General features: G+C 46.5%; 1 protein-coding gene across 1 annotated transcript; it reads left to right on the top strand.

The window, feature by feature from the left end:
- The first annotated feature begins 5,526 nt into the window (after positions 1 to 5,526).
- On the top strand, positions 5,527 to 11,225 carry Inafm2 (InaF motif containing 2). Its single transcript, XM_076850551.2, has one exon. It carries the CDS (start codon positions 6,114 to 6,116, stop codon positions 6,573 to 6,575), a length of 462 nt encoding a protein of 153 aa, XP_076706666.1. The 5' UTR covers positions 5,527 to 6,113; the 3' UTR covers positions 6,576 to 11,225.
- Positions 11,226 to 12,657: the final 1,432 nt, after the last annotated feature.

A 12,657-nucleotide genomic window follows, 5' to 3' on the forward strand; every position in this document is an offset into this window, starting at 1 on the left:
ACTTAAGAATTAAGTGGAATGAACTATAGTGCATACTGCTGCAGCCAGCTTTTATGTCACGATAGATATTCATCATTCCCTTTCTCTGTTATCCATTCTAGATTTTCTTGAAAGGTTTTTTTTTTTTTTTTTTTTTTTTTTTTTTTTTTTGGTGCTGGGGATTGAACCTAGGGCCTTGGGCTTGCGAGACAAACACTCTACCAACTGAGCTATACCCCCAGCCCTTCATTTTCTTTACTTTCAACTAGTCCCTCTGCTGATCTAAGGGACTCACTTGGTAGGGCCACTTATCTCCTAATCCCCATGCCCTTTCAAACTATACTGCAGGATGTGTCCATTTTCCATCAAAATTGCACAAGTGTACATAGAGAGAGACCCCAGTGGATGCCCTGGGTGCCAAACATAGTCTTTCCTGACCCTATTATGTAATAGCAGCCCTGTCTCTTCCAAAGAACCAGGATCAATTACCCCTCTCAGGAAGTTTTTCCTTTTCTTGCATGCTGGTCTCTTGGCACAAGGAGTCTGAGAAACAGAAAGCAGCCATACCTCAATTTTTTTTTAATTTGTTCTTTTTATATGTGACAGTAGAATGTATTTTAACATATCATACATACATGGCATATAAATCACCAATTGTGTGGTTGTACATGATATGGAGTTACACTGGTTGTGTATTCACATATGAACATAGGAAAGTTATGTCCAGTTCATTCTACTGTCTTTCCCATTCCCATCACCCCACGAGGTTCTTGTTGGGTGTGGTGGTGCATGTCTAAAAGCCATTTGGGAAGTTGAGACAAGAGGAATGCAAGTTTGAGCCTAGCCTGGACAACTTATCAGTTGTCTCAAAATAAATGTTAAAAAAAAAAAAAAGAACTGAGGGTATAGCTCAGTGGTAGAGTGCCCTTGGATTAAATCATCCCTAGTACTCCCTCCACACACACAGATTATTGCACCTGTGCTACTCATCCTTACTTGAACTGGTATATACTGTGGCTATGGTCTTTTCTTTTCTGTTCAAAGGTCACTCTATGGGGGCTTAAAGAGTGTTTGACTCACTGACATAGGATCTCACATAACAATGCATAAGACTAAGAGTTTGGGGCTGGGGCTGAAGCTCAGTGGCAAAGTGCTTGCCTAGCATGTGTGAGGCACTGGGTTCCATCCTTAGCACCACATAAAATAAACAAAATAAAGGCATGCTGTCCATCTGCACCTACAAAAAAAAAAAAAAAAAAAGACTAAGAGTCTTACTTTATAGCAAAGAGTAGGTGTATGTATGATCAGGATCTTCAGGGCTTACTGTGTACTTGACCACCAGAAGCCACAGCTGAATGGAGCTGTAATAGAACAGCCTTTCAGGGGTGCAGCTGAAGCAACTTTCAGAGATGATGTGATAACAGGCTCCAGGATGAAGTATGCATCCTAATTAATTATTATATGATGTTGTGTCCCAACATGTGGAATACTGAGGTCCAGGAAACCAGAGGTGGAAATAGAAAGGACTTCACTTACCATCACTGCCTGCGTTTCTGTAGTTCCAGGCCCTCTGAGTTCAGAGAGTCTGATTCTCAGAAGGGAACACTTCCACCAGGGAGCAGAACAAGAACCTCATAGTCTGTGTGCTATTTTTAAAATTTTATAACATATACATTTTTATAAAAACATGTTATCTGTTAACATGTAATGAGATTATCATTTTAAATGGATTAATATTTTACAAATTTCTCTCTTATTTTGAACATGGCAAGTATTGATAGGTTTAATCCCCCTAAACAAAACTCATTATAGACCTCAATTTTTGTTTGTTTTTTAGATGGGGTCTTGCTGGCTTACTCAGGCTAGTCTCAAACTCCAGGGCTGATGTGATACTTCCATCTCAATCTCCCAAGTTGTCTGGGACCAAAGAGGTGCAACTTCATGACTGGTTCTGGAGACTTCATTTTTTTTCTACCAAATGAAGACAAATAGTAACTACCTGATAAATTGCTATGAGACCATGAAACAATTTTTTTAATTGTTGATGCACCTTTATTTTATTTATTTATTCATATGTGGTGCCTCACAAATGCTCTAACACTAGGCCACAACCCCAGTCCGAGACCTCAGTTTTTAAGAGTGTAAAGTGATCCTAAAAGCAAAATGTTTGAGAAATCAGGTTATAGGTTGAGCAATACCATTACCAGCTGCCCATAGAGCTTGCTCCAGAGATGCTAGGCTATTAGTCATCTCCATAGCTCTACCATTCAAGACCCCCCAATGCCACTCCAACTTGCTGCTCATTACAATAGCTATGTAAACATCCAGCTTCTATTATTTCACAGTCCTATCATTCCCACTGCTATCAGGAAGCCAGTTCTGGAAGGGCTTCTTACTGGCCCACAGAGGACAGCCCAAGGAGCTGCTCAGTGATTCTGGTATCCCTCTCATAGTCATTCCTTGTTGCTTGACACATAGTATTCACTGGGCTCTCCTGCAGGACTTAAGTGATTTCTCACTGTACACAGAATACCCACCATAGCATGACTGCTCTCTGAGCTTTCCAAGCTCTTCTTCTACCTTCTGTCATCATGTTTCTGGCATTTCCACTGCACTTTGGTAGGCCATTGCCTTTCTCCTGTCTCCAAGGATCCTTATCAGGGTATTAAATCCTGCCTCACAGGAGTGTTCTCTCATAGCAGAAGAAAAGTCTCCCTAACTCAACTTTATGTTCAGCCCACACTCTATATCCTCTCCTGGCTCCTGCTACTCCATGTTAGCTACTTTAGGACATAGCCTTTTTCATTCCCAGCAGGACCCTGCACATTTCCAGTAGGGTTTTGTTATAATTTGGCTCTATTTATTAGTCTTAGAAATCAAGAGAAAAAGACAAATCCTTTGATTCTTAAGGGAAAGTTCCAGGGACAGTCTCTGCTATGAGCCATCAGTAGCTGACACTGCTGGCAGCTGGGGGAATGAGTATCTCCATGCTGAGGGTAACCTAGGTGGTGGTACCCCATAACATCCGCTACAGAGACAAAATTCAGCTGTGCTTATGAGACAGAGTAGAGCAGGGATCAAAAACCTAATGCCCTAGAATTAGAAAGACTTAAATTTTCTGTAATCTTGGGTAAGTTCCTGAGCCTTTTTGAAAAAGTTTCTTCTACCAAATACCTGTAACTACCTGATAAATTCCTATGAGACCATGAAACAAGGAATGCAGGTCTTGGTATAGTGCCTAGCACATTCTAAGGGATGGTTCTTGTTGCTGTTGTAATTGGTCAGAACTTTTCAAGGCCTGAAACAGTTGCCTCAGGGAGCAGACAACAAGGTACACCATCATAGATGGTCATTTAGCCAATTCTGGAGAGTGCTCTATGGGGATATTGTGGATAAGGCTCGAGGGTCCGTGTGGGTAGTCACAAAAATGGCCTTTTGGGCCCAGTCTGTCCCCAAGTTGCCTTGATTCTCTTGATTTGTGCCTACCCTTCATGGGGGAGAGGCACTTAGAGAAGCATATTCACTTTCAGTCCACTAGGGGGCCATTTAGTTGCCTGCAACAGGAATCCACTAATGGTTTCTTAATGGCTCAGGCACCAGGGAGATCAGGCTCAATTATATCTGAAAGCATTCTGAGTTCCAAGGGTAAAAGACACTATGTAAATCCAGATAATAAATAGGGCTTATTGATGACATGTTAAAGAATCTGGCACTGTTTAGTTGGGAGAAGAATAGGGTAAGAGGAATTGAATAAGAGCTTCAAGTATATTATTCTTTAGTATAGTAGAGTTACATGCTGTTTTCTTACTCTGCTGGGAACCAAGCAAGAAAAATGAAGTTTAATTTGTACCAAAAATATGGTGAAGCAATATGGAGTGTATTCCAGAAAGGGGATCGAAGGAAACTTTGTATTGACTATTCCTGGAATCTTTAAAAATAATTCACCTTGGGATAGTTGTATGATCAGTTCTGCCAGGAAAGCCAGAGATCAGGGGGAAACAAGAGAGGACAACTTTCAGAGATAATTAATGGATTTTAACTTAGGAATTTTTAATTGCGCAGGCTGCCTTCAAGACCACCGTAGGCTGACCTGGGAGCAGGTTGGGAAAAGAGTGGGTTATTTCCTCCCCATCAGCCCACAGAAGGCAATAAACACTTCTAGTTTCCATTGTCCTTGAAATTTCTTAGAAAGTAAAAAGAAAGGTTTTTCCTTGAAATAGCACCCAGCTGTTCATTGCTAGTGGTAGAACTACCCTCCATCAGCACTCACCAAGTGGCCCAGATAGAGGCTCAGTTCACCAGCACACTCAACTCTGGTAGCTGTTTGACTTCTGTGGGAGGAGGTGGTAGGCAGTAATAATAGAGAGAAACTCAGGGGTCTGGAAGTCAAAGGTTCCTGGAGAGGATGGGAAGTGGAAAGGAAAGAGGGGACCCCACAAGGTCAGAAACCAGGTCAGACTCTCACTTGCAGGGGCTATAGTGAGGGTTCTCTACAGACCCCCTTCAGGACCACAGTCCTTTTTCACATACACACTCACACAGGCACAGTCTCCTTCATATATTCAGATATCCAGGAGGCAGTCCATACAGCCAGTTCTGGGAACACAGGAAATAGGATTCAAGGAGGAGGGAACCTGAAATTCTAGAAAGTCTCATAAAGAGGGAACAAGGATGGGGAAGGAAAAGACACAAGCAGGTGGAAGGATAGAGGGAAGCACAAAGAAAGTGGCTAATGAGAGTCCCAACTTGGAGAACGGTTGTCAGCACTCAAGGGGTCCAAAGAACAAGCACGAACCCCACTGCCTGGCCCCTGGCCTGGAGCCAGGGAAGACAAATCTCACATTGGAAGGGGACAAGGAAAAGGGAGGACAACCACCGAGGCTCTGAGGCCAAAAGAGGATTACGGAGGGGAAAACCTGGAAGCCACACTCCATCAGTTCAGTGAAGCCCCTTGGGTTCAAATCAAGTCTGGAAGTCTAAAACCCAAAAAGCAGGACTTGGGACTTGTAGTGAACTTCAAAACTAGGGTGGCAGGAGAATCTGGAAAACAAATTCAGTCCTGGAGGCCTGGGGAAGTCTGGGCAACTTGGCTTGAGGCATCTGAGAGGACATGGAATTGGGAAGATGCCAACAGGATCCCCAAACCCAGTCTGACCCTAGGAGAAGGAACGCGACCAGAGTGGCCTCAGTGAACGCTCCAGGTTCCTTGGCTGCTTATCCCAGGCGTGAATCCTGCTCTTTAGGTGTGAAGGGGCCTGGGAAACCAGTTCGGAGATACGTGGAGCCATGCGCGAGCAGAGAGCACGAAAGTGGTATGACCCGCGCGTCGCAGGAATAAACTGAGGCCTGGGGTCCCGAAACCCGGGCCGCTATTCCACCTGTCACTTCGGAGCCTGGGGCGGAGCGGGGAGGTGCTAGAGTTGACAGTTCGGCGCTCCGACCGCCCCTCCCCGCCCCTCTTCCAGTCCCTCACTCCGCCCCAAACAGCGTCGTTCCCCTTTTAAAGAGGCGCTACGGTCTTGGTTCCTCCCCGCACCAGCCCGCGCGGGGCGGCCGCAACATCGCTGCTTTAAGAACCAGCCTCCCTTAATTCTCTCTTAACTGGGCGTCCAGGCGGGGATCGTTGCGCCCGACCGCAGCCCGCCTCCCCGCGCAGCGTTTCCGGACCCCAGCGTCGCCCTTTTAAGAGGCAGCCCCCAGCAGCGCTCTCCCCCGCCCCCTGTTGCCGGCGCGCTAGGCGGGGGAGCCGGGTTGGAGCCGAGCGCGCTGTCCGCGCGGCCACTGGAGACCGGGCGGCCGGCGGCCGGGCAGGCGGCGGTGGCGAAGCGCGCGGCGGCGGCGGATGGGGACGCGGAGCCGTGCGGTTGTGGCGGCTGTGGCTGTGGCGGCGGCGGGGAAGCAGCTGACGGGCCGGCGGCGGCGGCGGCGCTGGCGGCGGTGACTGGCCCAGGCCCCGGCGGCGGCTGCAGCGACGCGGTGGCGGGCTGCGGGCGGGCGGCGTGAGGAGCGGCGGCGGAGCGCGGAGCCGCCGGGAACCGAGGGCGCCGGGCCGCCCCCCTGTCCAGTCCTCGCAGGCCGCCAGGCCCCCTCCAGCCGGGGCCGTGGAGCACCGGGGCAAAGGCCGGGGCCCCCCCATGAAGGAGCGCGACGCGGCCCCGGCCGAGCGGGGCAAGCCGGCCACCTACACCGGGGACAAGAAGGCGAAGATGGCGGCCAAGACCAACAAGAAGTGGGTCCGGCTCGCCACCGTGTTCGCCTACGTGCTCTCCGTGTCGCTGGCCGCCATCGTGCTCGCCGTCTACTACAGCCTCATCTGGCAGCCGGTGGGCGCCGGGACCTCGGGGGGAGCAGCTGGCCAGCCTCCGGGCGGCTCCAACGCCACCGGCCCGTCCGGGACTTCGGGGGCGGCGGCCGCAGGGCCCAACAATACCAGGTCGTCCCGCCGCGAGGCGCCGCGCGACGCGCCCCCGCTGCAGGCGGCGCGGCTCGCACCCCCGGACCCCACTGCTGACAGCCCCCTGGCCCGGCCGCTGGAGCGGCCGCGGGGGCCTGACGAGGATGAGGAGGAATCTGCAGCAGCGGCCGGGAGTCGTTGAACCTCTCAGCGCCGGGGGCGGTGGGGAACCATCCTCCCCAAGCCCAGAGGCTGGACTTTGCAGCAGGTCAGGGCGGAGAGCCCTCGGGAGTGACCCCTACGGGAGCGAACGCCCCCCTTCATCCAGATGATCTCCTGCTCGCCTCGGGAATGGGTGGCCCGCAGCCAATGGACCACGATTCGCCGATTCGCCGGGACCCGGGGTTTGATCTTCCCAGGACCCCGTGCTGCGCCAGGGCCCTGAGCCATAAGGGGGATGGGGGAGGGTGGGGAGATCCTAGTACTGAACCCTTCTGCGCCGATAGCTCTGGTGTATCCCACATGCAGGGTTACTCGGGCTTCCCCACACCCCTAGGAGGGAGCTGTAGGGGCTCTTTTTTGATAAGCCGAAGCTCTCAAAAGGGAAGAGGGGACCAAAGGTAGTGGAGCTCAGGTACCTCAACCTAGTTGCAGTGGCCAGACATGCATTTAATTTATAGATCCCTGTACATAGTTGTTGACATATGCACTAGAAACTATAATCACATAGAATTCTATGTATCCTCCCACACCCTGGGTAGCTACTGACTGATGGGGTCCTGCAAGGGCTATTTGCTGGCCCCCAAAGTGCACCTAGCCAGAAAGGCACAAACAGCTTTTTTCATCACCCACTCTTTCCCTGTTGCCCTCCTATTTCAGAAAGATAGGTTTATGGCGTTCTTACACAAGAGTATAATCATTTTTAGACCGTTGACATGACAAAAGAAAACCTTAGAAGTGGAAGCAGTTTAGGGAGGGTGAAGAATGTACTGATCCCCTCCTCTTCCCACCCTAGTGCCCCCACCAAAGTGGCTTCCTATTGCAGCTCTGAGTATCTGGATGTGTGCCAGAGACAATGGAAGGGAAAGAGCAGTGCCATTGTGCTTTAATCTTGAACTTCCCCTCCCCTTCTTTTTGAAAGAACAAGTTGTTGTAAGTAGAATGTCAGGAGTTTTATTTAATTATTTATTTTTTTCCCTGCTCCTCAAGATCTTGTCTTGTTCACCTTTGCCTTCCATCTTTCCTGAGCCTGTAGCAACAGAGCTGCTCCACAGTTGGGACAAAATCTTGTAAAACCAGAGCTTTGATCATGTTCTCTGGTTTTGAGTTAGACTGCAGAATCAGAAACTCAGGATTGTGCTTACTTGCTGTGTTTAAGGATTGTGTTTTGATAGCCAGCTAAGAGACCAGCTATGGGAAGGTTGAATTAGTTTACCTTTCCTGATAAGCCCCATTTAAATGCAGCCTATAATTTTATAGAGGAGGTGACAAACATCCAGAGAAATGACACATGTATAGCTCTGGGGCAGCAAGAATTATACTTCCTCAATTTGGATTCCATTTCCTTCTGCCACTTGCTTTTAGGCAATTGAGAGTGGGTAGTGACAAGATATCAAACCCCTTAGTGTTTCCTTTTTGGGAAATGAGGCACTTTAGAAAAGAAAACTTATCCACCTGAGTCCTGAAACAGTTTGTCTTTCCATTTTTCTGGCCTACACTCAAGTTTACAGGACAATAGCCTTGCTTTAAGCCATGTCCTGTTGTGGGCAAGAAAATAGCAACTGAGCTGTTGCAGCCTACTGGCAGGCTGGTAACTCCCTGCTGGTAACAGCCTGGGCTTAGAGGAGGTTTCTTAGCAGCCAACTAAGACTTCAGTCATTAGGAAGCCTATGAGGCTTTTTTAAATTTTTGGTGAGAGATTGGGGTAAGAAACATAAAATGCCACTTTATAACTTCAATAATAGCCTGTAATTTATATTTACTGTGTGAATTTTTAGTCCTATATTTTAATAATTTGTAAATTGATCTCTTATTCCCAAGAACCTTTTGGACTCTCAGAAGACCATCTGGAGTCTAGTCCCCTGTCCCCCTAACCCTGCTTTCTGGACTGTTTAAATTCACTTTGGGATGGATCAGAGAGTCCAGTGAGACCACTCGTGGGTCCAGCTGGCCTCCTGACTCTTTAAAGCCTTCACTGGAATTGGGACATTTGCTCCAGCCCTAGCTGTGAACATGACCAGAGACGTTATTTATAATTCAGCCATTCAAAATATACCTGTACTCAAAAGTCCTGTATATTTTTTAAAAGTTTTATTTTTCAGGTGAACAAAAATACATTCTAAGAACTCTGCCTAAGCCTGTGTAAATCGATCATTTTTCTTATCGACTTTGTGGGAAAGAGTGGAGGTGATCTGAGATGTGGCAGATGAGTGGTGATAAATAGGTTTAGGAGAAAAAAGCAATTGTCTTGCTGTGCTCAATGCCCAATGGCTTGACCGAATTGATTCATGAAGGGTGGCAGAATCCATCTTAGTCAAGAAGCAATCATGGGGTCAGAAGAACAGTGGTATCTAGCTCAACCACCTTTTGTTAACCTTAAAAAGGATGAAAAGATTTTTCTTTAAAAGGACTCTGAGCTGATGCCTTTCTGACAAAGCTAAAGGACCAGTAAGCATGGATATTAAAATTTATTGCAAACATTTTTTTGGACACAGTACTGAGATGAGGATAAGCTGCCTGATGGTATCACTGTTCTCACTGGTAAACCTCTAGCTCCTAGGTAACTCAGGCAGGAAGTGTTAACACTAGGAAAGACAAACTGATGCTGCTTCACTACTTAGTCAGAGCTTTGTCTACCGCTGAGCCCAGTGGCTGAGAGGTATAGGTTGCTTCAAAGGTAAGATTTTCCTCCCCTTAAAAGCAAACAAAAAAGACATGTGGGTGAAAAGCACAAATATAAGGGATTAGTTATGCTGCAAAATATATGGTAAGCAATTGAGCTCAGCTCATTATTAGACAATGCTACCCAGTACAAATCCGGAGTGAGAAGCCAGTGTTGGTGGGGCCCCCTGAGGCCTGTACTTCACCAGAGCTGTTGGGGGGTAGCCACTGTGCTTTTACATCACCTTGTAGTCTGCAGGGAGGCATGGAAAAAGTCCGCCCTTCCTTTATTTCCCTCTTCAGCCTACACAATGGCTTTCTGTGAGAGGGCTTGGTAAGGCAGAGCAGAAGGGGAGTGAAAGAGTTTCCAGGCTCTTTTGAGTCAGTCCCTCCTTTCTGCAGATGGTGACATGTGGTTTCTGCAGCTGCACATGGCTTCACACATTGGGCACAGAGAGCAGTAGGTACAGCAGGAGTCTACTGACAGATTAGGACAGGGCCTGGTTGGCTGGGAGCAGTGGTCAGAACAGCTTTTGTTTTGAAAGAGTTAGAAATGTGCTGCAAAATCGTTCATTAGGTTTTAAGCCAAGGAAAGATCTGTGCAAACGGGGTTATTTTCCTTCTATTCCTTTGCACTAGTGCTACTAGGACCATTTCCAGATATTTGCTTATGTGCATTTATTTCCTGGCAGCCTAAATTTGAAAGAAGAGAGAATCCTTTTTTGAAAAGGAAGTTCTAGAAGGTATAGGGTCAAAGAACCCTTTGGGCTGCTCTTGTGAGAGTACCTTTTTTTCCTCTGTCAATATTCAGGTGCAAAAAAAGTGTTTCTCTGAAGTGTTAAGTATAAGAAATATTTGTTTTCCTAGTAGCTGAAGATTTCTACATGGTATGAGACCATGGTTTTGAAAGATTTTTTGTCTACCTTGTTTTTCAGTTTTCACTGGGGAATTCTAAGATAGTGTATTTTTTAGTTGAGTATTTATATCCTGTTTTGAAATGCTGAATGCAGAGCATCTACTTGTTCCTACATGTTTCTTTAAGGAGAACTAAAAGGTCAGGTCCCAAGTTTTAGGGCTACCACAGCTATTTAAAAGGGTAATAATTGTCCTCCCCTTCCTGTCTACAGAGAATGGAGATATTTCTGGAATTGCAATTCAGTAACAAAAGGGCCACAGTTGTACATTTTTTTTTCCTCCTCCCTTGGTGGAAGAAGGGACTATAATGGCTTTGCTCGTTTATTATTACTAGTACTTAGTTCCAAGCACAAAACAGTAGGTACTCAGAGTTTATTGAACACCTGGTTGATCACTGTGTTGGATGGCATTGGCCCTAATGTCATTGTGGCATCCCTGGCATAATCCACTTGGGTATGTGTAACCAACCACAGCCCTGGTGCAAGAGGACCCCTGCAAATTTTAGCCTCACTGACCTCTCTGGCCTCAGTTTATTTCCAAGTCAATGGACTCAGGCTTGGGTTTCCTATACTATCCTGGTGCCAGAAGTCTACTGCTATATTCTATGTGGTGCTTAATTGACACAATATAGGCTATGTGACCTATTCATTGTTTCCTCTGTTCCAGCCCTAATGATGAGTTCTAAAAATAGCTGCTCTATTAACAGCTTTTTGTTTGTTTGTTTGGGGTCACATCTGTTTCACTACATAGCCTGTGGTTTAAGGTTGCCAGAAAGCCTATGTTGTGCTTTTTGTTCCCTCCATAGTTAATTAAACAGAAGCTTCTCTTTGCCACATACCCAGACTCTACAAGGCTGTCCATTCTCTGTCAGAAATAGTCCTGGCTCCATGTGGTACACTGTGCATGTGAACCCCCTCTGGTCAGTGAGGAACACTCTACCCAAGCCAGATTTCCTATGCCTCATTCAGTTCTAAAAATGTTGGTTAAGGTACAAGATGGGTCAAGAAAATTAGCATACAGTTTATAATCATGTTCACAAGTGTCTTCCCTTGCTAAACTGTCCTGTTTTCTTAATTTAACTAATCTGTTTTTGTAATAGTTTTCAGTTAAATAACAATAAGATTCCAATTAATATCTATCTTAAGAGATATTTTTCATAAAACACTATTATCAAACAAGAACTATTTATTAGTTTATACATTTGCCAAGTCAGCCACAAAAGTCCTGAAAAGAAAAAAAAATGGGGTTCAATAAAAGCAATCGTGTTAATCACCAAGGATTTCCTTTTAAATTTACCTTTCTCTGCTCCCTCAATGTTCATATTGATTAGTTAATGTCTTTCTGACTTGTGACCTGGAGGCCACCAGCCCTCTAAGCTCACTGCTGGTGTCCTGAGCAGTGTTTAGTCAGAGTAGCCAATCTATTGAGCAGGCAGCTCATGGCATCACTAGGACCTGAGTGGGGAAGCAGTGTGTTTTGGATGGGACCCCTGAACTGCAAGATAGGAAACCTGAAGAGACTCAACAGTAGCATTTGTCAAGACCCCTTGACCTCTTTTCTGCCAGCCAAAGGGAACCTCATGAGAGCAAAAGGAAGTCAGAAATGTAAAAGGGCTTTGACATCTTGGAATAAAAAAATAATGTATACACATGATGTAATAGTTTTCAAAGGAATGTCTGGCCCTCTGGGTAAAATTGATGCATGGAAATAAATATGAAGGGGTATGTAGTAAACATGACACCAGTGCTGAGACCAACAACATCACCTGAGAATTTGGTAGAACTATGACACCTCAGGTCCTATCCCAGACTAACAGAATGAGCAACTCAGGAAGTAGATCCGAGCCTTCTGGTGTTTTGGATTTTATTTGTTTGTTTTGGTACTGGAGATTGAAGCCAGGGGCACTTTATCACTGAGCTGCATCCCCAACCCTTTAGATATTTTTCATTTTCAGGCAGGGTCTTACTTTTTACCCTGGCTGGTCTCAAACTTGTGATCCTCCTGCCTCAGCCTTCCAAGTCACTGGGATTATAGACTTGTGCCACAATGCACCTGGTCAGTCTTCTCTTTTAAGCAGTCTTCCAGGTGTTTCTGATGCACACTGAAGTTGGAGAACTGCTAGCCCAGTCTTTTCCTCTGAGTCTGTAGCTTAGGGTTAGGATATTTCTATTTTGACAGCTGTTCATCAGTGTGACTTATGACCTTTTGCTTTGTTGAAGCCAGTTGCCCTGCTGGGGGAAGAGGAAATATTGTGTCCCTGGAGTTTGTAAGGAAAGGGAAAAGAGCCTACACTTTCCATTATTTTTTGACAGTTGCAGGAGAACTTGCCCTGGAGAGCTTGTTAAGAAGGAGGCAGAGTCCTCCTCCCTCTCCCTCAAAGGTACTGATGTGTTTGCCTCACCTCCTGCTCTGGGGCCTGCCGCTTTTCGAGCCAGTCCTTAAAAGGAGCAGTGGGTGCCACATTTGTCCTTTCTGTGCCAGGTCTGTGC

This window comes from Callospermophilus lateralis, chromosome 3 (genome assembly GCF_048772815.1).
Source record: "Callospermophilus lateralis isolate mCalLat2 chromosome 3, mCalLat2.hap1, whole genome shotgun sequence".
NCBI classification, from domain to species: Eukaryota; Metazoa; Chordata; class Mammalia; order Rodentia; family Sciuridae; genus Callospermophilus; species Callospermophilus lateralis.